Genomic DNA, 26,545 nt, shown 5'->3' with positions numbered 1-26,545 from the left:
GTGTTTGAACACCCCCCAGCTCCAACAGTACTTCTGCTTCCCCACGAACTGTAATGGGTTCGTGTGTAATCGAAACAGGAGAGACTTGTGAATCCTTGACTTCCAACCCAGGAGTACTTGAAAATATCAGGCTCCCCTCAGCACCAGTATCAACTAGGAAAACTGACTTCTCTCCATTTGCAATCCCCTCAATATAACAACTCTTCCTACCTGCAGCCTTAACTTTGTGTACAGTGTTAACAGTAGGAGAACAGTATGGGTAGTTGACCCCTTTACTTGCATTTAGGGCTGGAGACAGGATCCTCAGCCAACCCCGCTCTCATTTAAAGTTGGACAGCTATGGGCCCAGTGACCACGGGGCCTGTGGCAGGCTCTGCAGACATCAGTAGGCTTTGGTCCAGGCCTCTGCCTACCGGTCCGTTTACCTCCCCTCCGTACTGCTGCAGACATTGGGCCTTGGGAGCTCCTTGCAGACTCCTCTAGCTTCTGTTCCACTGCCCTACTCACTATCCCACCGCTGCCATCAGTGTAATAAACGACGGACGAAGGCTAAAAACTGCAAAGGCATTTTATTAAACTAGATACGATCGGATAATCGTGGCTCTCTCACTCCTGGGCTACCGCGCCTAGCTTGGTAACCATCACTTGGCACTAGGTACCAGAACTACACATGTTCCAGCCGTATGTTTAGTGTTTCGAGGTCCTTGTCAGATGAGTACAACTATTTATCATCAGCGTAGGCATTCAGGTTTGCCTGCTTAATATTGTAGAATAAATCATTGATGTGAACGTTAAAAAATATAATACCAAGGACACTTCCCTGGGGGACTCCTCTTCTCACTAAAAAAATTCAGAGATTTCCGGTCCGAAATTTAATGGAACAGTAAAAATTCCGGGAAAAGTTTTTGAAAATTTAGGAATACGTTTTGAGTGCACCCTCATTGATGGAATTTCCGGAATTATTGAAAATTTTGTGTTCCATTCGCAAGAGATGTCGGGTTTAGTCTCCCTACCAAGCGTAAGCTCACATGGACACTTGAAAAAGCAATCATGCCGGACACAGCAGGACCAGCAGCATATCAATGCTTAGTGTGTGGCTTTGTGTCGAACGATTTCAGTCTTTTTCTACAGCATCAATGCAGTAATTTGTTTCCTTCAACCAGCAACAGTATGTCACAGCTGTAGTTATGCTTTTTTTATCTTGCTCGAATTAGGCTAACTTTGACTTTTGCTTGTCAGTAGTTCTGTTCCTGCCATTTTGTTAAATCAAGTTAGCTCAACTTCATGAATCATATTTATTAAATTTATTCTCCAGACTGCTTGGGAATAACAGTTACAGAATATCCCAATACCCAGCAGAACAAGGACGCTGTTATGTGTAAAGGTAGGTTTAGTGTAGGTTCAAATGATCTGCTTTTGTTTTGCTCAAAGTTTCACTTGTCCGTTTCCTCCCTACCATCACATGACAAGATTGAACAATGAGTATCTTTTTTTTTTGTAAATTCAGACTTAACCGTTCAATCAGGCAACAACTTAATAAGAAACAATGACGACGTTGACGAGGGAACACTTCAAAAGTGGGATGACCGATGTGTTCACCTGCTAATAGCAGCTTACGACCATCACAAGCATCATTTTAAGAGCTAGAGGGGAAAGGTGACTAAAAAGCAGGTGTTCCAAAGAATTGCAGAGTATTTCAATGTAACTGCAGATGCTACTGTCGGTGCACATATTTGTCTTCGCAAGTGGACAAAACTAGGACAAAAATATAAAGAAGTAGAGGATAACAATAAGAGAACAGGTAAGGGAAGAAAGGACTGGAAGTTTCTTGATAACATGACTACTTACCTTGGCCAAAGCCCTAAAGTTAATCCAGCATTTACATTTGATGCATCAACTGAACGTCAGGAATCCAGATCTGCATCCCAATCGACTAACAGCAGCACTGACAATGGAAATTGCTCAGACTCAATTGGTGATGATGCTGATGATGATGAAAATGTAGTAAGAAAGGAACTGAAACCTCGCAGACAGCGGAAACGAAAGAGTAGTTCGTCAGCTGCTGAAATGCTCACTTTCCTACAAACATATACCGAAAAAAGAGAGAAGGCTGAAGAAGAAAAGTTAAACCCTCTAAGGGAGATGAAAGATGAAAAAAAGTTTTTCAGCCAACGTCTGGAGATTTTAAAAAATAAGTAATTGAAGAGATTTAAGAAGAAATTTGTGGTTTTTAGGCAGATCAAAGTTTGAATTTGCTTGTTAATTGTACATTTCTGTGTGTATATTGAGATTCAAATAATTTGAAACTGTCATAATTGACATTTGACATAATTGACATTTGCAAGACCATTTGTCAGCTTTAAAATTATTATGTTGGGTTTACATGTAACTTTTACAGAGTTCTTGAATGCAAAATAGAAACTATTAATAATATAATGTCAGGAACATAGCCCAGGAAGGCAAGTTTAAATTATACTTATGACCAGACATCAGTCATTATGTTGACAGGTGATGAACATTGAGAATATTCATCTTTAACAATATCAAAATATAAAAACAAGCAGCATGTAAACACATTTATTTCAAGTTACTATAAAGAAAGCCCTCTTTGGATCACAGGGTGAGATGTTTTAGAGATAACGTTATTCTTCTTTGGAAATAAAGAAAAAAGTTTCATTTTTTAAGGTGATTGTTTTGCCAATTTGGAGAGCTATGAGATTTACACACTTATAAACAGGAATTGTCTACAGGCCCTATCAATACCTACATTGGAGAACCATATGCCAACACGGATGCAAACATCAGCTGTAGCAGTTACTTTCCCTCTAGTTAATTTTTAGTTTCTCTGCTTCTAATGAGCAGTAACAATGTTCATAAGGTGCACCCTTTTCTGTGCTGCTCCGTGATCTGGTGGTCTTTGTTGCTCACTTCCATCATCATCTCCTCCACCATCAGCATGACCAGGCAGGAAATACCCATCATCAAAATCATCATGTAATAAGCAATAGTTATGAAGGACACAAGTAGCAGTTATTATTTGCACTGCCATTACCAAATCAAGATGATCAAGATATTGAAGCTTCCTGTACAGTTAGCCTGCCAAATTAAGAAGGCATTTGATTATATACGGCAGACTATGGCTAAATGCTCCTGAAACTGGAAAAGGGCCATGAGAGAAGGTCATGCAAAGTTTGTAAGAACTATTGTGGTGTCATTTATAATCAGAATATATTTGTAAGAGGCTACTTCTACACCTTCGAAAGCTTTGACAAGGGCTTGTCATCTTCCCTCTTACCATCTGACTCACTTTCATTGAACTGGATCCATCTGCCTGATCTGAGTCATCTGTAACTGATGGTAAAGCCTGTGACAAAAATGTCAAAACAATCATTTACTTTCTCTCGTTCAATTCAATTATGTTCTCATCTTCCTTGAGCAATCAGAAGAGATAAACTGGATCCTCTTTGGAACATAGCTAAATGAAAGTAATGAATTTGACGGCTTTTTCCATCACCATGAAATCCTGGTTTGACAACACTTTTGACCTCTCATCATCCTGATCACTCAGCAAACTGTGATGTAGAAAACTGAAGCTCAAGTCGTTCTTTTCTGCCACCAGGTTTCCCACGTCAGCTCTATATTGACTAAATTCCTATTCATTGCAACAAGGTAGAAAGAAAAGGAACCCTGTTATACAAGCTACTAACAGAAATTAATTCTCTCTAGACTATGTTTGGCCCTTGCACGCAATAAATTCTGCATGTGCTCAAACGATATGGTACGCTGACTGAAAGAACTGAGTCGAGTGACCTAATGAAATTAAAATGTCGAGTGACCACAGAGAGGAAATGTAACCTTTATTTTACTTTGCACAAGCAATAGTATTAAAGATCATTACATAACTGGTAGAATTGAAAGTTTATGTAACTTATGTCCTTCTTGTCCTTCTCGAGAATCGTCAGCCTTTGTTGTAGCCTGTCTGCTCTTCACTTTTCCTTATCATGATCCTCTATGGCCTGTAATGAGACCATTCAATATTGTCAAATTTGTTACTTGTTATCATTTCCAACGACTGCCGGACTTGTGACTTTGACATGGAGAGCCTACCCCTCCATTTATTTATTTATTTATTTATTTATTTATTTATTTATTTATTTATTTATTTATTTATTGATAGTTACCTGATTCAACTTTATTCTTAGGTCAGTGATTTGGCTTCTTAATCTGCTATTCTCATTTTCCAACTGTAAGGAAAATGATACATAGAAGCTATTAAATTTCACCTTGAAACAAAAATTTCATGTTTTGTCTTTACTGAGATGTATTCAATCAGAGACAGAATCTAATATACTTGCCTCTCTGATACTTTCCATCTTCCTTGGTGCAGTTTCCTTTCCACGCTATGCATAAAACTTAATTCTCAATTAATTTCGAATAAAAAAAAAGCCGTATTGTAGCATAAAATGCCTATGTACATTTGTCTTCAGAAAATTTAACTGACTTACATTGCGGCATTTAACATCTTGAAGTGAAATACGGTTGTTCAATAAATTGCTGAGAATTTTGTGCTGTTCTTCTTCCGATTTATTGTAAAGGTGAATAAAATCCCCTTGCGTCACTTTCCAGTTGATGCGCTGTGGTATCTTAAGTACCAAATCAAAGCACTTCTTAGACAACTTTGCCACCATCAAGTAGTGAGTCATATTGTGCTACAGAAAAAAGTAACAAAGCACCAGTTCGTGAAATGAATTTTTTTCATAACACTTCCTTCTTCATACTATAAACATATTTGTTTTAGTTTTTGAACCTTTAAAACTGAAACAAAGGGGTTTTTCTCTTCCATATAACTTGAATTATATGAAAGCATAACATCATGACCAATCATACATGATAGTGTGTAGATATCTGTTGTTTTCTTTTTAAGGCAGATGGCAAGTTTTCTACCAAACAAACGGAGCACCACTTGAATTTTATTATCGGTATTGTGATGTAATTGTGGGAATTTAATCGACAAAGACATTTTAAGTTTGTTCTGAAAGCAGCTCTGCAAGCAACAACCAGTCCCATCCCTCAAAAATCGTGTTACCATTCCTTTGAAGTCACTCTTATGAAACACATTATGTTTATTGGAACTCCCAATCAAGACCTTTCAAAGCAATGCATTTGTAAGTACAATATTACAATAAGAAGTTAACTTACAGGTTTCCATTGTTGTATAACGTCCTTTTGCCACTGAGAGGAATCTTTTATCTCCAAAACTGGCGGGTTTTGGTCTTCGCTAATTCCACCATGAGCATACAACTCCTTTCGTATCTGCTTAACTGTCTCTATGAAATCCAGTGGTCAACTTGCAGAAGAACGTGCTACTATAACCGGTTTTTCAGCTTGATGTGGCTTTGGCGCTATCTGCCAAAGACTGGGAATCAGCAATTGCAGATTGATAAAAGTGATCAGCAAGTTGTATGGTGACATAGCACGTTGTACCAGTGCAGTTTGGTACGGCGGCATGAAATAGGTAGAGCAGGCAGCATTCTGAGGAAATGAACTAGTGATGTATGGTGCTGTGGTACCGTAGGTTGCGGTGTATAAAACTGGGCCATTCGTTCCTAATTGGAGTGAGTGAGCACTCTGTTGTCAGCCGAAGTCTGCTGCTCTCTCAAGAATTGACGCAAATTCATCGCCACTGCTGTGATGGTTGTGTGTGTCCATTGTGGAAGTATTGGTAAGTATTGTGTAAGTATCACCTTTGCTGAGTTCTCTCAAATTCAGTGAAGGTTGAATTGAATCACTATTGTGTGTCTGACAGATTGGGCTCTCTTAAATAAGACCGTGTTTGTGGTTCATTTCCGTGCAGCGGTTCCTTTGATGACAACCCGCGGTAGTTTTTCATAGATACGAATGACATCTCAAAGAGATAGAGGAAATACCAAAACCGGGTACACGACATAAATTGAGGCGATGCACTCTCCTTTGAAAATATGTACTTGATGGAGAATCGAACCGAGTATGCTAGTTATTATGATGTATAGCACAAGCGGACAAAGCCAATATTCAGTAGCCTAATGCCCGCCTGAATAACATGCATTTGGCACGCGTTAAGGCATTCATGATGTATTTCATGCATTTCTATGTTCGTGCTTTTCAGTCATATATCTCTGGGACCTTCGGCACTCAAAAACATGAAAGACAACAATACATGTAGAAGCGAAACAACTTCTTGTTATGGCGTGTGTATGTTTCTTTTTCTTGCAAGAGTATTTTAGAGGTTATTGACCGATAAACTAAGCTAGCACAATCTGTCGGGCCCAAAGCACGCTACATATGTTTTTCCTGGAATGGCTTCTAAACTGACACTCCAGTAGTTTTGCTGCAATCACGCGATTAAGACTTGCCGTGCTGGGAAGCGCACACAGGAACGTTTAAACAGGATATTGGATAAACATTTTCTTTTCAACCTTCATGGACCCCTCCCCAAGTTTGCCTCCTTATGAGCGGCTTTGACACTAAAAACTCAGTTAATTATGAAAGTTATAACAAAGCCATTTTGTGTGACATTTTACGCTGTTACGTCATCTCCTTTTTGAGTTTTGATTGGATGATAAAAAAGTGCACATTTCAAATGCAATTAAAAGTGAGGCGGCAAATTGCCAGATGATTCTATTTCTCTGCGCAGCAAATTCAAACTTTACTGCCGAACTTAGTACTTCAAGCAACATGGCTTTTCTGTTGCCATTCTTGTTTGCCCTTTTAGCAACTTGTATTGTTGACTTTGACGGACAACGTTCCACAAGGCTTAGGGAAAATCACCAGGGAAACTTTACTGCATTGATTTTGAGTTTTTAAATCGCCTTCTTGTCTGGAATATGGGGATATTTTCCGAAGCTTCTATGGTGGTGGAGGTAGTGGTGGAGATGACGATGATAGTCCACCCTTTTATACACCCAGCAGATGGAACCTTCTCCCCTTTATGGACAGTAACAGCCTTCTGTTTTACGATCTTCAATGGAAACCCAAATAAAAGTTGATGTTATTTCCCAAACAGTGTTACGAGGATGAAGAATTAGTTTACACGTGGAATTCAATTATGAAAGAAAACGGCATCTCAAGATTTTATAAAGTAAGTGTATGTCCATGTCGTTGAAGATTTAATTATCCTATTTTTTGTCTAATTTCAGTCTTTTTAACCCACTAGAGGTCCAGTGACGCAGACTGCCACTGTCAAGGAGCATGTAACTGCAGAATGTTTCGTCAGGCACCAAAAGGCACTTTCAGAGTTTATTTAAGGAGCCCTATAAAGCATGAAATGCTGATGGCACTTGAAGTCAGGAAAAACAATGTTAAAAACGTGGATTCACTGAAGGTGTTTCTCTCCTACATCTGAGGCACAATTTACGGACACCGTTACAGTGCAGGCAGTGTTGGACATGGTTCACATGACAGTATTTGACCAATCATATGTCGTCTCAGCTGGAGCGATGGCGCACACATTTGTCTTTGCGAATGTGAGTAGGTTGCTGTTTCTCAACTGATTTCTACACGCATCATGAAAATCAAACGAACCTTTTCTAGGAGCTGCTAGTGTAATATCTAGACCAGCTATTTGCCAAGCCTCAAGTGCAGGTAAGCAATTTTTGCATCAGAACTAGTCAATGTAAATCATGCTATGTTGAAAACGTTTGTTTACCACATGCTCTAGATATGGATATTCTTTTGGTCGTTTGCGGGGTGACAGGGATGAGTATTGTGAATTATTTTTGGGTGAAACTTTAGTTTGAGAGTTGAGTTTAAAGAAAAATCTGGCAGGCCCAGGTGGGCCCGCAATTTTAACAGTCAAAATTGGACTTGAAGTTGGGGCATTTTCCTTGATTTTTCAGACGTTTGCGGTATTTCGCAGGAGTGATTGGGTGATTTCTACCCTTGTTTTAAGGTATAATTTTGTGGCTAGGCTTGTGCCCTTTACATCTTAATGTTTTCTTGTTATTTGTTTTTTGTTTTTGTAGTGCGTATGTCTGTACGCGATGACGTCATTGTCATGAGACCGAAAGTGTTTTTGGGACACGTTGAATGTTATTATTTTATATGAGAAGCCATATTGAAAATTTGTAGGAAGTTAATCCTTCGGAATCCTTGTAATCCTTGGTTGGTAGAGTCTGAGACAGCCTAATCTTAAGGAGTAGAGCCTATAGAATCCAGAATAAATACAGTCCAGAGGGAATTCTTGTACATGGTTCTTTTGAGCTGGACGGAAGCCGATTGAAACGAGTCTTGCAAGCGAGTGGTGAGTGAAGCTGATTTGAATTTCTGTGTTATTCCGCAAATCTCATCAAGGAAAAAATGGCCGAAGAACTTTCTAGAAAGCGAAGGACGCGTGGAGGTCACAGGTCCACCACAACCCGTATTATTACGTCTGCAGTCAAAGTCCTCGCCAGTGGAGACTTGTCAGAAATCACCAAGCACGCGGTCAAGCTGAGTCAACAAAAGGCAAGCCTTCAGGAGAAACAGGCCATTCTTCGACAACTTGACATGGAAATTTTGGCCCTTGTGGACGAAGAGGAAATCGAAGCCGAAATAGAGCGGGCAGATTTGGTCGAGGAAAATATCCAGCTGGTTATAGCTAACATAGATCACGCCTTGTCATCAAATGCAAACACAAACAGTGTTGTTGCGAATCTTCCCACGCAACCAAACGTGCCAGCAAGCACGTCGACAGAAGAAGGTCTGGTGAGAGCTTCAGAAGGTCAAACCGAGAATGGTTCATCGCTTCCAAGGGTTTTAGGTCAAAATGAGAATGGTTCCTCGCCTCCAAGTGCTTCAGGTCAAAATGAGAATGGTTCCTCGGCTCCAAGTGCTTCTTTGGCAGATTCGTCAGCGTCTACACCGAGAAAAACAATCAAACTACCGAAGTTGGAACTAAAGAAATTTGACGGCAATAATAGTAAGTGGATTTCTTTCTGGGATACCTTTGAAGCCTCATTGCATAAACATGAAAGTCTTTCTGCCATTGACAAGTTTAATTACTTGATTTCGCGCCTTGAACGGTCAGCAGCTGAAGCAATTTCGGGTTTGACTCTAACAGTGTCGAATTATGATGAAGCAATAGAAATTGTGAAAGGTAGATTTGGCAATAAGCAGCAAATAATTAATTGTCACATGGAGATTTTGCTAAACCTTGACACTGTAACATCTCATCTTAACATGAGGAGCTTACAGAAGCTCCATGACACTGTTGAATCAAATGTCAGAAGCCTAAAGTCACTGGGAGTTCACTATGAAACATATGGTGGTTTACTTTCGTCCATTTTGATGATTAAGCTACCACAGGACTTTTGTCTTGTTATCACTAGAGAAATGGGGAATGAGGACTGGCAACTGGACCAGTTTCTCACGATCTTTAAGAGGGAACTAGAGGCAAGAGAAAGAGCTGGGGCACCCTTTGTGAATGGAAATCAGTCTTGCCTCCTAAGCCTCCTAATAAGAACAAAAGGGATCCAGGGACAACATTCAGCCTTTTTAATGGCAATTCCAATGGTTCCACCTGCACCTACTGTAAAGGAAAACACCCATCAAAGGATTGCAAAACCGTGATCAATGTACTAGCTCGGAAAGATCTTTTGAAGAAGTATGGAAGATGTTTTGTGTGCCTCCGGAAGGATCACATAAGCTGCAACTGTCCATCCAAGTCCAAATGTCATAAGTGTAATGGAAAGCACCATGATAGTATCTGTCAAAGTAACTTAAACGCAGTGCCACCTACCTACCCTGCACCTACAGTGTCTACACCAGTTCCAGAACAGCAAGGTTTAACAGTGCAACCAGGTACCAATTCTGTGGTCTGTTACTCAAATTCTTCGACACCAGTGTTACTTCAAATGGCTCAGGCTATTGTTTACAATCCTCAGTGACCAGAGTGCAAGGTCAAGGCTAGAATCATCTTGCACAGTGGTAGTCAGCACACCTATTTGACAGACAACCTGAAGAACATTCTTCAATTACCAGTGTTAGAAAGGAAACAAGTCTCAATTAAGACATTTGGATCCACAGATGAAAGAGTTGAATTAGTGGAAGTTGCATCGTTGGGGATCGAACTGAAAGGGGGAACCAACCTGTCATTGTCAGCCTTTACTGTGCCTCTGATTTGCCAACCTTTGCAGGGTCAGTCTGTTGAGCAAGTAGTGAATGACAATGTCTGTTTTTCAGGTCTAAGACTAGCTGATTATTGTGCCAAATCAGAAACTCTCAACGTTGACATGTTGGTCGGTTCAGACTATTATTGGAATCTTGTGACTGGTCACACCATCCGAGGAACTCAAGGTCCCACAGCTGTTCATACTAAACTAGGATGGGTACTCTCAGGCCTTGTTCCTCACGGAGATCCAAAAGTCAGCAGAGTAGCAATCTTGTGGAAACCCATGTCTTGAAATGTGCCACTGATGAAGTTCCCTATGAAGGTCTGCAAGGAGAGTTAAAGAAATTTTGGGACTTAGAGTCTCTCGGCATAAAGACTCCCAGCATTCATGAAGAATTCCTAGAGAAGTTGACATACAGAGGAGACCACTATCAAGTTAATCTCCTGTGGAGAGCTACACACCCACCGCTCCCTGATAATTAGGAGTTAAGCCAGCAAAGGCTAAGCAGTTTGTTGAGTCGACTATGCAAGGAGCCCGACATCCTGAGGGAGTATGACAGTGTCATCAAAGACCAAATCGAGAGAGGAATTGTCGAAGTTGTTGACAAGGAGGCCAAGCCAGAGTCTGATCGCATACATTACATCCCTCACCATGCAGTCATCCGGAGGGACAAGTCAACCACAAAGTTGCGAGTCCACGACGCCTCAGCAAGGTCAAATGGAGCGTCGTTGAACGAGTGTCTACATGCTGGTCCTCCACTCACACAGAACATCTTTGACATCATGTTAAGGTTCCATAGTTACAGAGTTGCTCTTGTTGGACACATTGAGAAGGCTTTCTTAATGGTTCACATCACTGAAGAAGACAGGGATGTACTCCGGTTTGTGTGGGTCAAGGACATTGATAAGGCTGAACCTGAAGTTGTTTTTCTAAGGTTTTCACGTGTTGTGTTTGGTCTATCCTCAAGTCCATTTTTGCTGAATGCCACTATCAAACATCTTATAGGACAATATGAACAGTGTGATCCTAGCTTCACACAGAAATTCCTCGAGAGTATTTACGTTGATGACTTGACCTCAGGCGATGGTGATGTGGATTGCACCTTTGAGCTTTATGTGAAGTCCAAATTGCGTATGAAGGAAGCGGGATTCAATCTGCGAAAATTTGTCACCAATTCTGAAGAGCTGCGTGAGAGAATTGAGAACAATGAGATCAGCTTCAAGGAGCAAAGAAGCTCAGCCGAAGGATGTTGTTGGCAGGTGTCAGATCGCTGAGACAGAGATGGCAGATGGACACAAGGTTGAAGAGGAGGACATGACCTACTCCAGGAGCGTATTGGGAACTCCAGTCATTGAAGACCCTGGTGAACAAAAGATATTAGGAACCCTGTGGAACTTTCACAATGACAACCTCGTATTTGATCTCACAGAGACTGCTTCCTTGGCAAGGAAAGTAGAACCTACAAAGAGAAATGTGATCAGTACAGTGTCCAAATTCTATGATCTGCTTGGTGTTATTTCCCCAATCACTATCCAATTCAAAATCTTGTTTCAAGAGCTGTATAAAGAAAAGAGGGACTGGGATGACCCACTAGAAGGTTCTTGTAAGTCAACCTGGCAAAGACTTGTGGCCCAACTACAGGATGTAAAACTCTTCACCCTACCCAGATGTTATTACACCGACATAGAAGGGGAAGTTGTTACGAGTGAACTTCATGGGTTTTGTGATGCATCTGCAAGGGCATATGGGGCGATTGTCTATCTGTGCATTGTGACCACATATGGCAAGTACATCAGATTTGTAGCTTCAAAAACACGAGTAGCACCTCTCTGTAACCAGACCATACCGTGCTTAGAATTGCTGTCAGCTGTTGTTCTTGCCAGACTGATGCACAGCGTCAAGGAAGCCCTTACTTCTGAGATAGAGATGAGCAAGTTGGTGTGTTGGACCGACTCAAAGGTAGCCTGGTATTGGATTGTACAGAGTGCAAAGGAGTGGAAACAATTTGTGCAGCATCGGGTAGATGAGATAAGGAAGCTCGTACCTGCAGAGTGCTGGAACCATTGCCCTGGATCAGACAACCCAGCGGACATACTCTCCAGGGGTATGGATTCTTGTGAACTAGCGGCTAGTACCTTATGGTGGAATGGGCCAAAATGGCTAATTGATCCTGAGGGGTCCGAGGAAACAAAGAAGTTTGATAAGGAGTTGCCTCCGGAGGAGTGTCTCAGAAATGAAAGCAAAGGATCGAAAGGCGGAGTTAGGTTGAGACCTATCTGCATTAACTGTGAACAGTCAATCGACCTCACTGGATAATGTCATTGATTGCAGAGCATTCAGCTGCCTTGAGTGCCTCCTATGGGTCACTGCTTTGGTTTTCAAATTCATCAGGCTTCTGAAGGCAAAACATAGAGGAACTGACGAGAAGCCAGAGATAACCAGTGCAGACATGGAGGGAGCTGAGCTATGTTGAATAAAGGAGGTGCAGCGATCATTGAAGGATAAGGACAAATTCAGGTCTTGGAAACAGCAGTTGAACTTGTTTGAGGATGAAAAGGGAGTTGTGAGATGTCGAGGGAGACTTGGAAACTCTGATCTGGCAGATTCTGCAAAGTACCCCATCTTACTTGATACCAAACATCATCTTACCACCCTCACTCTTTGGAGCTGTCACAGGAAGGTCATGCATGGAGGTGTTAAGGAGACACTTGCTGAACTGAGATCAACCTTTTGGATTGTTCGAGGTCGCTACTTCGTCAGAAAGTTGCTGTTTGGCTGTACAGTTTGTAAGAAGTTCCAAGGGAAACCGTACAAGACACCACCTCCTCCACCCTTACCTAGTTGCAGAGTAAAGGAAGCCCCTACATTTACCTACATCGGATTGGACTATGTTGGCCCTCTCTATGTGAAATCTACAAGTGAGAAGGACCAAAAGGTGTGGATATATTTGTTAACATGTTGCATAACAAGAGCCGTGTATCTTGAGGTTGTTCCAAACCTAACTGCCCAAGTATTTTTGAGGTGCTTTAGGAGATATGTTGCTCGTAGGTCAACGCCTTCCCTTGTGATATCAGACAATGCTAAAACCTTTAAAGGTGTCTCCAAGGAATTTGAGAAGATAATGAATGACCCAGGTGTGATAAGGCACTTCACCCAGGAGAGGATAAAGTGGTCATACCATCTGGAGAAGGCCCCGTGGTGGGGAGGTTTCTATGAACGATTAGTCAAATCACTGAAGAGCGGTCTCAAGAAGACAATTGGTCGAGCCAAACTCACACAGGATGAGCTTGTGACTGTTGTTGCAGAAGCCAAAATGATTCTAAATTGCCAACCAATCTCCTATGTCTCAACTGAAGATCTGGAAGAGCCCCTCACTCCTGCCCATCTTATCATTGGTCGGAGAATCAACACTCTTCCTGACGTAGGCAGCCGACTAGATGAAGACTTTGGAATTTTGCAGAATGACTTGAGTTGGAGAGCAAGACATCTAAACATGATTCTGGGTCACTTCTGGAAGAGATGGAGAGCAGAATACCTACTTGAACTAAGAAATGCCCATTGCCAAGTTAAGAGAGCAATTGGATCAAGCTTGGTCTCTGTAGGTGACCTGGTTTTGGTCCATGATGGACATCCGAGATCCCATTGGAAATTGGGTAAAGCGGAACGGATCCTGACAAGCAAGGACGGACAAAATCAAGGTGCTGAGGTCAGAGTCCAAGCGAAGAAGTCGAAGAGAACGAGTCTCTTGAGAAGGCCCCTACAATTACTGTACCCACTGGAGGTGAGCTGTGCTGCCATTGAAACCACCCAGCCGGAGCCAGTACTAGAACCATGAGAGCAGTCAGCAGAAGGGCTAGTGAGAGGAAACTGAGGACGGTGTAAGGCCGCTGTTGAAGGAGAATGATTAAGACAAGAGTGGATCGCAGAATTGCAAGATGAACATTGAACTATTAATTTTACTATGAACGTCGAGCATTGTTTGTTGTGTTTTCATAGTTTTTCTTGTTCACTAATCTGAGGACAATTTTTTGTCTATTAAGGCTAGTTTGATCAGTTGATTTCAACAGAGTGAACTGTTGACCATTCTATCATGGTCAACCGGGGGGAGTGTACACGATGACGTAATTGTCATGAGACCGAAAGTCTTTTTGGGACACGTTGAATGTTATTATTTTGTATGAGAAGCCATATTGAAAATTTGTAGGAAGTGAATCCTTCGGAATCCTTGTAATCCTCGGTTGGTAGAGTCTGAGACAGCCTAATCTTAAGGAATAGAGCCTATAGAATCCAGAATAAATACAGTCCAGAGGGAATTCTTGTACATATGTCATCCATTTGTTTGGCTGATGTTCAAGATTTTTCAATCCTGCTTTGGATTCTAGTGCATTAAAGATATCATCTCATGTACAGTGAATTTTCACTATCATGATCACTGCCTGTCTTGAATTGTTATCTGTAACAGAAATTTACTACTCTTGGATGGTATGTTATTGCTCAGTCATCTATGGCTGATTATTTTTTATCTCCCACTTCTTTATGCTTGTTTTCCTTTGAATGTTGGTGGCAGTGGGAGACTATACATCGATAAATAATAAGTGTTTCATGTGACTGTATAGTTAGCAAAATTGTCAACCCACCTGGAGCAGAAGAGCCAATGTGTTTGAAGGAAATGCTGAATTACCAGCTGGTATTTTAAAAGACTATGGGCTTGGAATTGACTTTGCTATATTTCCCAAGTACTAAATTTATCCACTTACACTGTAGTGATCAAACAAGGAAAGCTACAGCATGCTGCTGTTTAGGATATCAAATTTAGAATGAAATGGACCAAAACAGAATACATAATGACATAATGCAAGTGACTACTTAGAAAGGTGCATGGCAATCCAAGGTCTTAAGAGCTACTGCAAGTGTTCAATATAGTGCATCTGCTTGTATTTTAAAATGTTGTTACAATTCAGTTATCTCAGTCAAAACATCTCACTATAGATGATCTAGGATACAGCTACATGCTAGATTATTCTGAGTTCAGTTGGTCACAGTCATTACGAGTCGACACGAGGAAGTGCTGTGGAGACTGTTTTTGGCAAAATACTTAACAGCCAATGTAGGAAATGTTAATATCAGTACATGATCCCGGTGTTGTTGACCACAGGACTTGCAGTAAATAATGAATTCTATCACATGACCAGAAGGTAGAGATCCCATGAGAAAGCATGGCGTTTGCACAAGTCATTGCACAATTTGTGCTTATTGCGGTAAGTCACACAATTTCTTGGAGCTTGTTTTTTTTACGCTAAAAACCTATTGACACGAATTGCTGGCGAAGTTAACGTAGTTAGCTTCAAATCGTAGTCCAGCTAAGGCTGTAATGTGGTTGGGTGTCAATAATTCAGTGAGATTATGCCCAGTCCCAACTCAGAAGACAACACAACTGACAAGCGCAGGCCTGAAACATCAACACGAACGGACATTGGCGCCCAGAATATGCCTTCAGCTACTGCTTTTGCGGAAACGTTCAACGCTTCCTTGGCTCCAGTTCTGAGCCAGCTGACCAACTTAAACAAGAAAGTGAGCTCAGTGCTCCTGGACGGGCAGGATGAACCCAATGAGGATGGTGAAACCGCCTCTGGTGATGGGCCCGCCAAAACTGCAGACATGGATGTAGATTTATCTGCTCTCCTTGCCTCTGCGGGCAAAGATGATAGTAATGAAGCTATACTGGGCAACGACCTCAGCAGCATATTTTTCCCTAAAAGTGCGAGTGTTTGTTCTTCCCTTCTTGCCTGTCCCCCTGAAATACATAACAGTATGTAACAATCTGTTAAGCTTAATATGGTCACCCCAAAACGCAGACCATGCAGACTGCAGACTGCAGACCGCGCAGACCATGGAGACTGAGTACTTTTTTTCTAACACTTGACTCACTTTTTTTGCTTCTAGTGACAAAATAGCATCCAATATGTCCTAATGTTTGTTATTTATCCACAGGCAGCACAAACTCAACATCTGACTGTTGATTCACGTTTTTAATAGATTTTCTATAGGAAATTCCCATTACTGGTCCTAAATATACTAAAATCAAGCAAAAATAAAGTTACATACATTCTGGGCACAAACTGCGTCAATTTTTGACAGGTTTGTGGTTTTATTTATTTTGTCCACTTTGTTGTTGTTGTGTTTTATTTTATTTTTTTAGCTTTTCTTAGTTTTCTTTCTCCTCTTAACTGACTCGTAAAACAAAACAAGGACGGTGACTCTAAGCAACCTTGTCCTACAAATCGCTTTTGCTTCACAAAGTACAGATTCGCCATTAGACTAGGAGTATTCCCTCTTTCCCTTAGTCGAACATGACTGTAAGTAAACCTCAAGGAAAAATTTTTTTAAAATTTTTTAAAATTTTTTTTTAACATTTTTTTAAAAATAATACTAGTGAGCAGCACTTCAGCAACAGATCTTCTCAACTTGCTTTATTTTCTCCGACCGGTTTCGTCGGACTATACAGACTTCATCAGGGAGTTTGAACAAGATACATAAAGGAACTTACTTTATACCTATTCTCTAGAGTACAAATCACGTTCCAACGAGGGTGTGAACAGCAAAAAACACCTACAGAATTGCATGCAGGATATGACTAAAATCCTGCGAATGTGCAATGTTTAATTTTGGGGCTCACGGATTTAACGTTAAATCCGTGAACCCCAAAATTAAACATCGCACATTCGCAGGATTTTAGTCATATCCTGCACGCAATTCTGTAAGTGTTTTTTGCTGTTCACACCCTAGTCGGAACGTGATTTGTACTCTAAAGAATAGGTATAAAGTAAGTTCCTTTATGTATCTTGTTCAAACTCCCTGATGAAGTCTGTATGATCAGACGAAACCGGTCGGAGAAAATAAAGCAAGTTGACAAGATCTGTTGCTGAAGTGCTGCTCACTAGTATTATTTAAAAAAATTTAAAAAAAATTTTAAAAAAATTTAAAAAAATTGATGCTACATTTAAGTAAGAGTACTATTTACAGTGTAGTTTTACTTGAAGAGAATCTTAAACTACATGTAATTACATACCAAAAGATTTTCAAACAAAGAAGCAGTGAAAAGGGTACATAACTAGTAATTTTATTGATCTCTTGTTGAATTAGACACTGCATGCATGCTTTGGTTTGGCCAAGCAAGAGTTAATCAATAATGTGTACTGACAGAGAAGTACAGTGTCCATTATGACATCACCCATACTGGGGTAATAATAATTACAAAAAAAATGCATGTTTCAACAACATCAGACACTGCCTAGTAGACAATGTGGTTTCACCAATGTGGCTTGTTAAAAACACAGAAAACTATGTTAAAATTTATATGTAATGATGTACAGCTGTACATACATTTTTAAAATTTAGACAGTGTTGCTGCAATGATCGTGTTTTTTAATGACCTCAGTATGCAACTTATGTTGGAAGATAGTTCCATAAAGTAACTGTAGGTCTAAAGAGTAAAATGATTCAACTCAGTCCCTTACAGACTGTTACATATATGATCAATTTTTCTTGTACGCTTTAGCTTTTCAGATACATGTGACAGCCCAGTAAATTCTGCAGTTGTAAATGGGGTGAAAAGTACAGATGCAATAACTCCTACAAATATTATAAAGGGTATGTAGTGTATGAAATTATATACATGTACATTGATGCTTCTTTAAACTTGAAAGCCATGAGATGGGCATGCACTAGTTCATTACTCCCAAAAGGGGAGGAGGCATATTGATTTAAAGGATCACTGATGGGTGGTTAATAGAAACAAGGGACTGAAATAAAATGAAATGCCAGTTGGTTATTACATGTAGCAGCACATGGTTAACTATCCATAAACCATATTTTGATCAATACAGTGTCAGTGTTTACTTACAATCCTTTGTAATATTTTTTTTCACTAGCTGCCATGCGAGTTCATTACAGAACTAAAAAGAGGCAGGAGCACAACAGGGAACAAAATAAGGAGAAACAGGTGCTACAAGAACAGAGGAAGAGGACCAGGAAGAATACGGTAAATAATCATGTTTAGCACACTGCAGTTAACTCAAAGTACCTTGTCCATGTGAGAACTTCACATGACATGACATGTATGCATGGTTTGCTTCCATTAGACTTTTCAAACTACAGATACTAAATTTAAAAAAGATCAATTATGAATTAATTTACAGTGATAATAAGTGTAAAAAAAAGCTTCCACATATTTATCTTAAGGTGGTAACAGTGACTATATCAATATCAATTTTCCCTTCCTGCAATATTGCTTTCAACCCACATGTACAAGTATGAAATACTTAAATAAGTGTGACATGAGTGGAACAAATGAACTTTTGATTGAGTGCATTGTCTTTGTTGAAATGGTTATGTTCTGATAGATAACAGTTGTTTCAATATCTCACCAACCACCTGATGTGATAGTTATTTAATTGTTGTGTTGTTCAATCATTTATGTCAGGTTGTGGGATTGACATACAATGCACTAAGCTTGAACAATACTTGAACATTGTTCATTTCCTCCTCTGTTTTATAACTAATTCTTGACATTCATTTTCTTTTAACAGAAGCGACAGAAACGAGCCAAGGCCTTGAGGGAGTCCACTTCCATCAGGCAGGAAGATAAAGATAAATTTAAAGTCTGCATGACAGTAGACTATATGTCATCAGAGGAGTCACTGTCAGAGCCTGAGAGCTTAAATCACCAGGAAGATGACTCATCAGGTTCAGACTTAGAGTGTTTGTCAAAGAAAGTCCTCTGTGTAAAGCCTCTCCCTTGGAGGAGTAGAGAGTTGAATGTAGTGATGACCAGTCTCGACCGTAAAAATGCGTGACGAAGGTCTCAGAGGGATGCAAGCATGCTCGTTGAAAGGAGGCAAGGACCACCATCATCTCGGGCAGCACCAGATGATGCCCCTGAGTTTGCACTGTCAACAAGTTAATAAGTTCTACAGTCTACTATATATTTTAATAGAAAATTTATAAAATGAAAATAATAATGAAAGAAAATAATTCAATTTGTTTTGTTGTGCTTTTGCTAGTTATCAGATCATTAATAAATTTATAAGCACCAAAAATTTTCCTTATGGTGGAAGGAGTTAAGACATAAGCTAATAGTTTACATTGATTTCTTAAAGGAATCTTGGCTGTAAAACATCATGGCATATAGGAAATTTGAAATCCTAAATAGCAGAAGAGAAATGACCAGCATTCAAAACAGGCCAAGAATATATCAACTTTCAGTGAAACATTAATCTGATTTAGGAACAAAACTGTTTTGTAGACATGATTCTCTTTAACAAGGTTTAGAATCAGACCTTTTTCAGTTTTGAAATACAATGCTATGCTTTAATGAGGTATACTGTCATCAATAGATTATTGCTAGTAATAGCGGCTATTACTAGTTGCACAAAACAGCATAGTAATATTATGATGCAACATTTGTCTGGTTAAAATTAACCTATGGCCTTTTTCCATGCACCAGTGACCTTTTGAAATTATTCAAATAAGTAAATTAAGAAATTAAGAGTAAAAAATTATTTAATAAGTTGGTTAGATTTATACAGTGTATCAGTAACTAGTACAGCAGTGTATAAATAGATTACAAGGATACTGTGTAGAGGCTGACAAAAACTTTAATAAGAAAGTTCATGTTAAGTTTGAGAACTGTCTGCTTTATATATGACAATGTGAGCATTGCTGGAAACATAACTTGAATTGATTAGTTGTTGGATACGGGAATTTGACTGAGATTGTTGTTGACATTATTGTCTTAAGTGTGTATGATATGCCATCAAATTAACCATGGCCATCATGAGCAAATACGTCCCAGTTACTTTTACCAACCGGCAAACAACTGCGCAAACGATGTTTTGAAAAAAAAAATTGCATTTTAGATTTACCATCCTTTACAAACTTGTGCGGAAATGAATTTTTGATCATATTTGCCATCCTAGCAAAAAATATTCAGAAATGATACTTTGATCAGATTTATCACTTGACAAACTACATCAAAAACGATACTTTGGCCACATTTACCATCCTAAGCAAGAATGTTAAATAAGGGTAGTTTGACTAGATTTACCACTATGAGCAAACTACTTCAAAAACAATTCTTTGATCGTATATTACCATACTGAGCAAAAATGTTCAAAAGTAATAGATTGACAACATTTGCCATTCTTTCCAAACGTGCGTAAAAAGGAGTCTGACCAAATTTACCAGTGGGGTAAAACTGTTTGTAACCGAAACTTTGATCACATTTCACACTCTGCGCAAAGCACGTACAAAACGTCAGTTTTAATATAGTCTTTGCTACATGTGTAAATACCAAGTAAAACATAAACTGTACTATATCTTTACGAAGGCAAGTAAATTTAAAGAAAATGTGGCATTTACCAGCTTTGCCATGTATGCCAAAATTGGAGCACAGTTGATATTTGCCTGACAGCAAATTTGAGTAAATGGGATTAAATGCGGCATTTGCTCTAGGTTTGCCATATATTTGCTATACTGTAAAAATACATTTTTTCGTCCAGTGATTGTAGTTGATTAGTAGATTCTGAAGAATGGATCTCTGTGGCTTGGAAGAACTGATACGATGAAGCTTGACTACAATTGAATGTTCGCAATACTAACGCTGATTGCAACTGAAATCAAAATCGAAAATTCTAGTCCTAAAATGAAGTCTTCATGAGCTGTCAAATAAAGGAAAACGAACTATTCATGAGCTGTCATATACAGGAAACCGCAATTGCTAAACTATTTAAGACTACAGAGAAACAGTAAAATAATCACGCATTGTTCAAAGTCATGCATTCTTGATACATCACAGGCTGTTTGTGTTCATGTTCATAGATCACCCAATGAAAGTAGAACTGTTCATAACATGCCATAAGGACAGATAAATTAACCATCGCATCAACTCATCATGGCAACCGTACTTTGCTGAGAATTTCAAATGCTATTCGGTTTTCTGTGATCTTTCCACGCGCTAGGCTTTTCTGGCAAGATGGCAGTCACACTCCAACAGCCATTTGGAATTACATTTTGTACACCAAGAGTAGAAAATGCACATGTTTCATGTGACATTATAATACAAATGAAGTTTATTTCTACATTTTAAAATAGCTTTACTTAAGTATATTTAGGACTAAAGGGAGTTTCCCTTGCAAAACCTGTAACACATCAACAGTCACCGAGTTTGCGTGGCCTGTGGATAACAAACACTCAGAAATATAATTGAACAGAACAAAAAAATATGCGAGTCAAAAGTAAATGCAAAAGCAAGAATAAGAAAAAAAAGTACTCAGTCTGCACAGTCTGCTCAGTCTGCATTTTGGGGTGACTGAGCTTAATAGGGCTTATCGTGACTGGAATATGTACAAAGTTATCTATAGGACAAGACAGTTCGTGGCCTGTATAAATGAAAGTACTACATTTTAGAGGACCAGAGGGTTGTCAACAGACTAACAACACAGTTGATCTTGGATGTATAAAATTAAACATAACTTACATACACAGTGAAAACCTTTTAAGCTTACTTATAATCGCAAGAATACTCGCAAGTTGGAATATTTTTTCAAAACTAAATCTTACCACATCTCCACGGTGTGGTTACAGAATCCATTGAGCATTTACTTTTCCCCTGTAAGACATCTTCAGATTTTTGGAAACATGTGTTGTCCTCACTAAGAGATAATGATTTTCTTGTTGGGACAATCAATGAGTTGGATTTCATCTTTGGAAAATTTGATATTGCAAATGACTTTATGTTACTTAATCACATTTTAATATTAGGTTAATATTATATCTACTGTAGATGCCTGAATAGCTTAAATACACTAAGGAGCTTTATAGCAAGAAAAAGGCATGTATACAATATTGAGCTCCATATTGCCAGGGAAAAAAACAAGTTCCTTAGCATTTCCAAAAGTTGGAAAAGTTAATTAATAATGGTAATAGGACTGGGTGGAGTCCAATTCAGTCTGTAATCATACAGGTGATTAACAAAATCGGACGACCACAAAGCGGGAGTCCGATTTGTTAATCACGAGTATGATTACAGACTGAATTGGACGACACGATATCCTGTTACCAATTAATCAAAACTATGACAAAATTCAAGAAACAGACAAACCATCGATTGATGACCATTGATCGCTGAACGATTACGTCTTTATGAATGCTGAAAAACACAGCAGTTTCCTCAACAAAGTGCACCGCAACAGCGCATGCAAAATGACACGTACTGTCCAATTACAAGCGTGATGCGTACACTGTCCAATTAATGCTCAAATCGGGCTGCTGATAGGCAATCACGTTTGAAAATTTTGCTATAGTTTTGATTAATACATTAATATAATAGATAACTTGATAGCCTTGTGTAGGAAAGCCATTGTTTTAGCTTTAATTTACTCAGTAGCATTGCATTTTCTTTCGTTTTCACTTATATTTATTTATTTATTTATTCATTCACTTACTTATTTATTTATTTTGTTTTCCGAGTAGCTATAGTTGTTGTCTATATAGTTATAACAATTGAAATTTGTTACCTAAAAATCAATAAATAAATTTACTTCTATGCAAATAAAAGTTTTTATGCCATCTCGTTTATACATTCAGTTTGTATCAGGTATTGACATTACATGTGTAGTCATTAGAGGGTAAAGGTGGGTAGATTACTGCATTCGTATTACTGTCATTTGCTACCTTGGAGTTGTGAAAGAATCACAAGACAGTCAGGTAATTTCATTACAATAGAAAGTAGGATTGTGTAATTGTCACACCCTATTCAGTAAATGTACATAACCTTGTTTTCCTTTATTCACCTTCAATAGTTCATTACATCACAATACATTCTACATGATATACAAGATATGGCAGGAGATCTAGCAAGCTTTACTGAGCTTTTTTAAAGATCCCCACTAAATTATAGTATTATTCTAAATAATTTACTAATTAAAGAAGGCGGATATAAATGTCTTTCTCGAAAATGGATCAGAGATTTGCATCTACATATTTTACATTCTCGATATACTGATAAATACTCAAGTACAAAATTATATTATTAGGTATCATTTTTTTTGAACATATAATTTTAACGATTTTTTGAAAAGATTGTAAAAATTTATGTTTGTAGTCTCACTCGGTAGACTGTTCCATACAATAGCTCCCCTATATCTTATAGAAAATTAACCATAATTTGTTCTATAAAATTCAATACATATCTGGGACACTGATTGTGTATTATGAGAGTGTAAGGCATCATTGGTAATAGAAAAGTTATTAAAGAATGCTGGAAGCTTGTGGTGGTAATATGAATACATGAAAACGGCTGTCAGGTATGTGTTTAATTGATGAATGTTTAGTATTTTTAAGGACTCAAAAAAAGGTCTTGTATCATCATTATAATTTGAGAAGGTCATAATCCTTACAATTTTCTTCTGTGTCTTGAAAATAGAGAGAAGTCTTGTGGGATAAGTACTTACCCAAATGTTGCTACAATAATACAAGTGGGGGTAAATCATAGTTTGATATAAAGTTAGCAATGTTTTAGAGGTTAAGTGATGTCTTGCCTTGGCCATTATGCTGGTCATCTTAGAAATTTTACTAGCAATATGTTTAATATGGTACTTCCAAGAGAGTTCTTCATCAATGTATATTCCCAAAAATTTTGTATACTTTCCTTGGTCAATAGTATGTTCATTAATAATCACATTTGCAGGAGGGGTAACCTGGCCTTCGCTGAAGGCGGACGTGTTCTTGCTAGCTCCTTTAGAAGAAATTCAAAACTTGTAAAATAATGTAATCAACGAAGGCTGCTTGGCTTTCATTCGCTTAAATAGCATGGGAAAAGAAGACGCCCGAGCCGATAGTCGTAAACGGTTAAGGGAGAGCGGCTCACAGACTGACAGGGAAGATGCATTCGACGAAGCCGACAGCCATTGTTGTGGAGCTTTTGCCAAACTAGATGAAGTCAGTGGAAAGCTCGACAAAGTGCTAACAAGACTCGGCGAGTTAGAGGCTATGCAAGGTAGAGTGGCAGAATTGGAAAAAGAAAATAAAAGTTTACAAGAAAGCCTGAACACCGCTCAAGCCGACATCGATGACCTAAATTCGTCTTCAACCGCCACGTGTGCAACACTGGAAACCCATGCAAAGAATCTGGAAGACCTCAGTGCTAAAATAAAACATCTTGAGTGCTGCAACATCAAGTTAGAAGCATACACAAGGCATGAAAATCTAAAAGTGTTTAATGTTCGAGAAGGAAGAGGTGAGTCTACTTCTGCTGAAGATCAATTGAAAATAGTGATGCGCAATAAACTTAAGATCCCAGAGGAAGATATCGAACAGATTCGTTTCGAACGCGTTCACCGCATCCCTACTAAGAAGAATACCAATCAAGGACAGAACTCTAAACCAAGGCCTATTATAGCTAAATTTAGCTTCTTTCAAGACAAGGAGTATGTTTGGTCTTTTGTTAAAAACTTGAAAAACACCAACATTTCAATCGCGAATGATTTCCCCCGGGAAATTGATGAAATACAGAGAACGTTATATCCCATCTTGAAAAAGGCCAAACAGAGAAAGCAAACAGCATATTTCAAAGTTGATAAGCTAATTATAAACGGGCAAATCTACAGAGGTGAAGAAATAATCAATATCCCATACTACAGTCTCATTATGGATACAGGAAACAGCGGAAACCAAAGCCAAAGCGGTCGCAGCACAACAGCACATCAATAGTTAAGTTAGTTTAAGGTTTATGTGTGTAATAAGTGTTAAATTATTTAACCCTTCTTGTTTAACTAAAAATGTGATTGCTCCAGAAACTTCTTACTTTATATGTTACTGTATGTTTTTCTGTAGATTAATAATTTGTTTTAGGGCGATATTATCGGTTTATGTGCACTATATTTTCTTGCACTCTGCTATACCATCGATATCAATTTCGTATTATGACTTCTTCTATAATACCACTTCCCCAATTCAGCTCTAATGACCAATCACTCCCTTAATCTACTTTCTCTCAATGCGAAGGGGCTAAGCAATTTCAGAAAAAGGCGAACAATTTTCACGTTGTCAAAAACGAAACTCTGATATAATATTCCTCCACGAAACTCATTCGACATTGTCAACACAGTTAAAATGGAAAAACAAATGGGGTGCAGAACTTATTTGCTCCCATGGGAGGTCAAACTCTCGAGGTGTTGCAATCTTAATCAAAAAAGGTCTTGATTGCGTTATTCACTCTCAAATTGTAGATACATCGGCGAGGTACATCGTTGTTAAAGCCGCTATCAAAGATAAAATGTATGTTCTTGTAAACATTTATGCACCAAACAAAGATGAAGACATCGTTAAATTCCTCAAAAATGTGTTAACTGAGCTGCAAACCGAAAATTTAGATTCAGAAGAAAATATTGTGATTGGAGGTGATTTCAATTGTCCTCTGAATCCTACACTGGACAAAAAAGGTGGCATAATGACGCCTAGGAAATCTGTGATAAATTGCATCAACGATGTCCAAAGTCAACTAGATCTTGTGGATATATGGAGAGTTAAAAACCCGCAAACTAAAAGTTTTACCTGGAGTCAACGATCTCCGCCGATATTTTGTCGCCTTGATTATTGGTTGATTTCTAACAATTTACATGACTGGGTCAAAGCCACAAATATAATCCCCGCCATCAGAACTGACCATTCTGCTATCTATTTAGAATTTGGGAACCTGGACAAAGAGGCTAAAGGTCCTGGGTTCTGGAAGATGAACACCTCCATATTGGAGGATGATGAGTACATTGATGACCTTACAAAAATGGTACCAATTTGGATCGCGGAAGGCCGAAAAGAACTTTCCGACCACCGTAATATTTGGGACTGGATAAAATATAACATAAGAGCTCATGCTATAACATACTCCAAAAAGAAGGCAAAGGAGAGAAACGAAAGAGGATCAAAACTTGAAAAAGAATATACTGAAGCGAAACAGGTTTTCGAAACGGACCCCAATGATTCGAATGGTAACAATTTAAATGCGGCTAAGGATAAGCTCAAATCATTTTATGATGAAAAAGTCAACAGAATAATAATCCGTGCCCGAGCACGTTGGCATGAACACGGCGAGAAAAAGTACCAAATATTTCCTAAACTTAGAAAAAAGAAATCATGTAAAAAAGCATATAAGGAAACTAGTCATCAGCGGCATCGTAAAGACAGATCCTTTTGGCATTCTTCAAGAACAAAAACGATTTTATCGAGAGCTATACAAAAGTTCAAATAGTGATGCGGAAAACCGTCAGAACATTGTAAAGTTTCTAGAGAATTTGAATATACCTCAATTAACCGAAGAACAAATGTTAACCTGCGAAGGCAAAATTTCAGCTGAGGAATGT

The 26,545-nt window shown here is 38.8% G+C and overlaps 5 protein-coding genes and 1 pseudogene across 5 annotated transcripts; all 6 read left to right on the top strand.

Annotated features, from left to right (window-relative positions):
* Window positions 1–1,050: 1,050 nt before the first annotated feature.
* Window positions 1,051–2,251, top strand: LOC145501545 (uncharacterized). The gene is made up of 3 exons (XM_081481001.1): window positions 1,051–1,168; window positions 1,316–1,395; window positions 1,648–2,251. The coding sequence occupies exons 1-3, from the start codon at window positions 1,051–1,053 to the stop codon at window positions 2,197–2,199; spliced, it is 750 nt and encodes a 249-aa protein (XP_081337127.1). The 3' UTR covers window positions 2,200–2,251.
* A 6,083-nt stretch (window positions 2,252–8,334) lies between these two features.
* LOC145501544 (uncharacterized) lies at window positions 8,335–11,401 on the top strand. Its single transcript, XM_081481000.1, has 4 exons — window positions 8,335–9,546; window positions 9,651–9,816; window positions 9,997–10,379; window positions 10,610–11,401. The coding sequence occupies exons 1-4, from the start codon at window positions 8,335–8,337 to the stop codon at window positions 11,399–11,401; spliced, it is 2,553 nt and encodes an 850-aa protein (XP_081337126.1).
* Window positions 11,402–11,408: 7 nt separating this feature from the next.
* LOC145501543 (uncharacterized) lies at window positions 11,409–12,443 on the top strand. The gene has a single exon (XM_081480999.1). The coding sequence runs from the start codon at window positions 11,409–11,411 to the stop codon at window positions 12,441–12,443; it is 1,035 nt and encodes a 344-aa protein (XP_081337125.1).
* Window positions 12,444–12,810: 367 nt separating this feature from the next.
* LOC145501541 (uncharacterized) lies at window positions 12,811–13,962 on the top strand. Its single transcript, XM_081480998.1, has one exon. It carries the CDS (start codon window positions 12,811–12,813, stop codon window positions 13,960–13,962), a length of 1,152 nt encoding a protein of 383 aa, XP_081337124.1.
* A 1,568-nt stretch (window positions 13,963–15,530) lies between these two features.
* On the top strand, window positions 15,531–19,090 carry LOC145501540 (uncharacterized; annotated as a pseudogene).
* Window positions 19,091–23,883: 4,793 nt separating this feature from the next.
* Window positions 23,884–24,896, top strand: LOC145501539 (uncharacterized). The gene has a single exon (XM_081480997.1). The coding sequence runs from the start codon at window positions 23,997–23,999 to the stop codon at window positions 24,894–24,896; it is 900 nt and encodes a 299-aa protein (XP_081337123.1). The 5' UTR covers window positions 23,884–23,996.
* The last annotated feature ends 1,649 nt before the right edge of the window (window positions 24,897–26,545 follow it).

This window comes from Orbicella franksi, chromosome 10 (assembly GCF_964199315.1).
Source record: "Orbicella franksi chromosome 10, jaOrbFran1.1, whole genome shotgun sequence".
Lineage (NCBI taxonomy): Eukaryota > Metazoa > Cnidaria > Anthozoa > Scleractinia > Merulinidae > Orbicella > Orbicella franksi.
The sequence above is the reverse complement of the archived record's forward strand: the minus strand, read 5'-3'. Positions and strand labels throughout refer to the sequence as shown.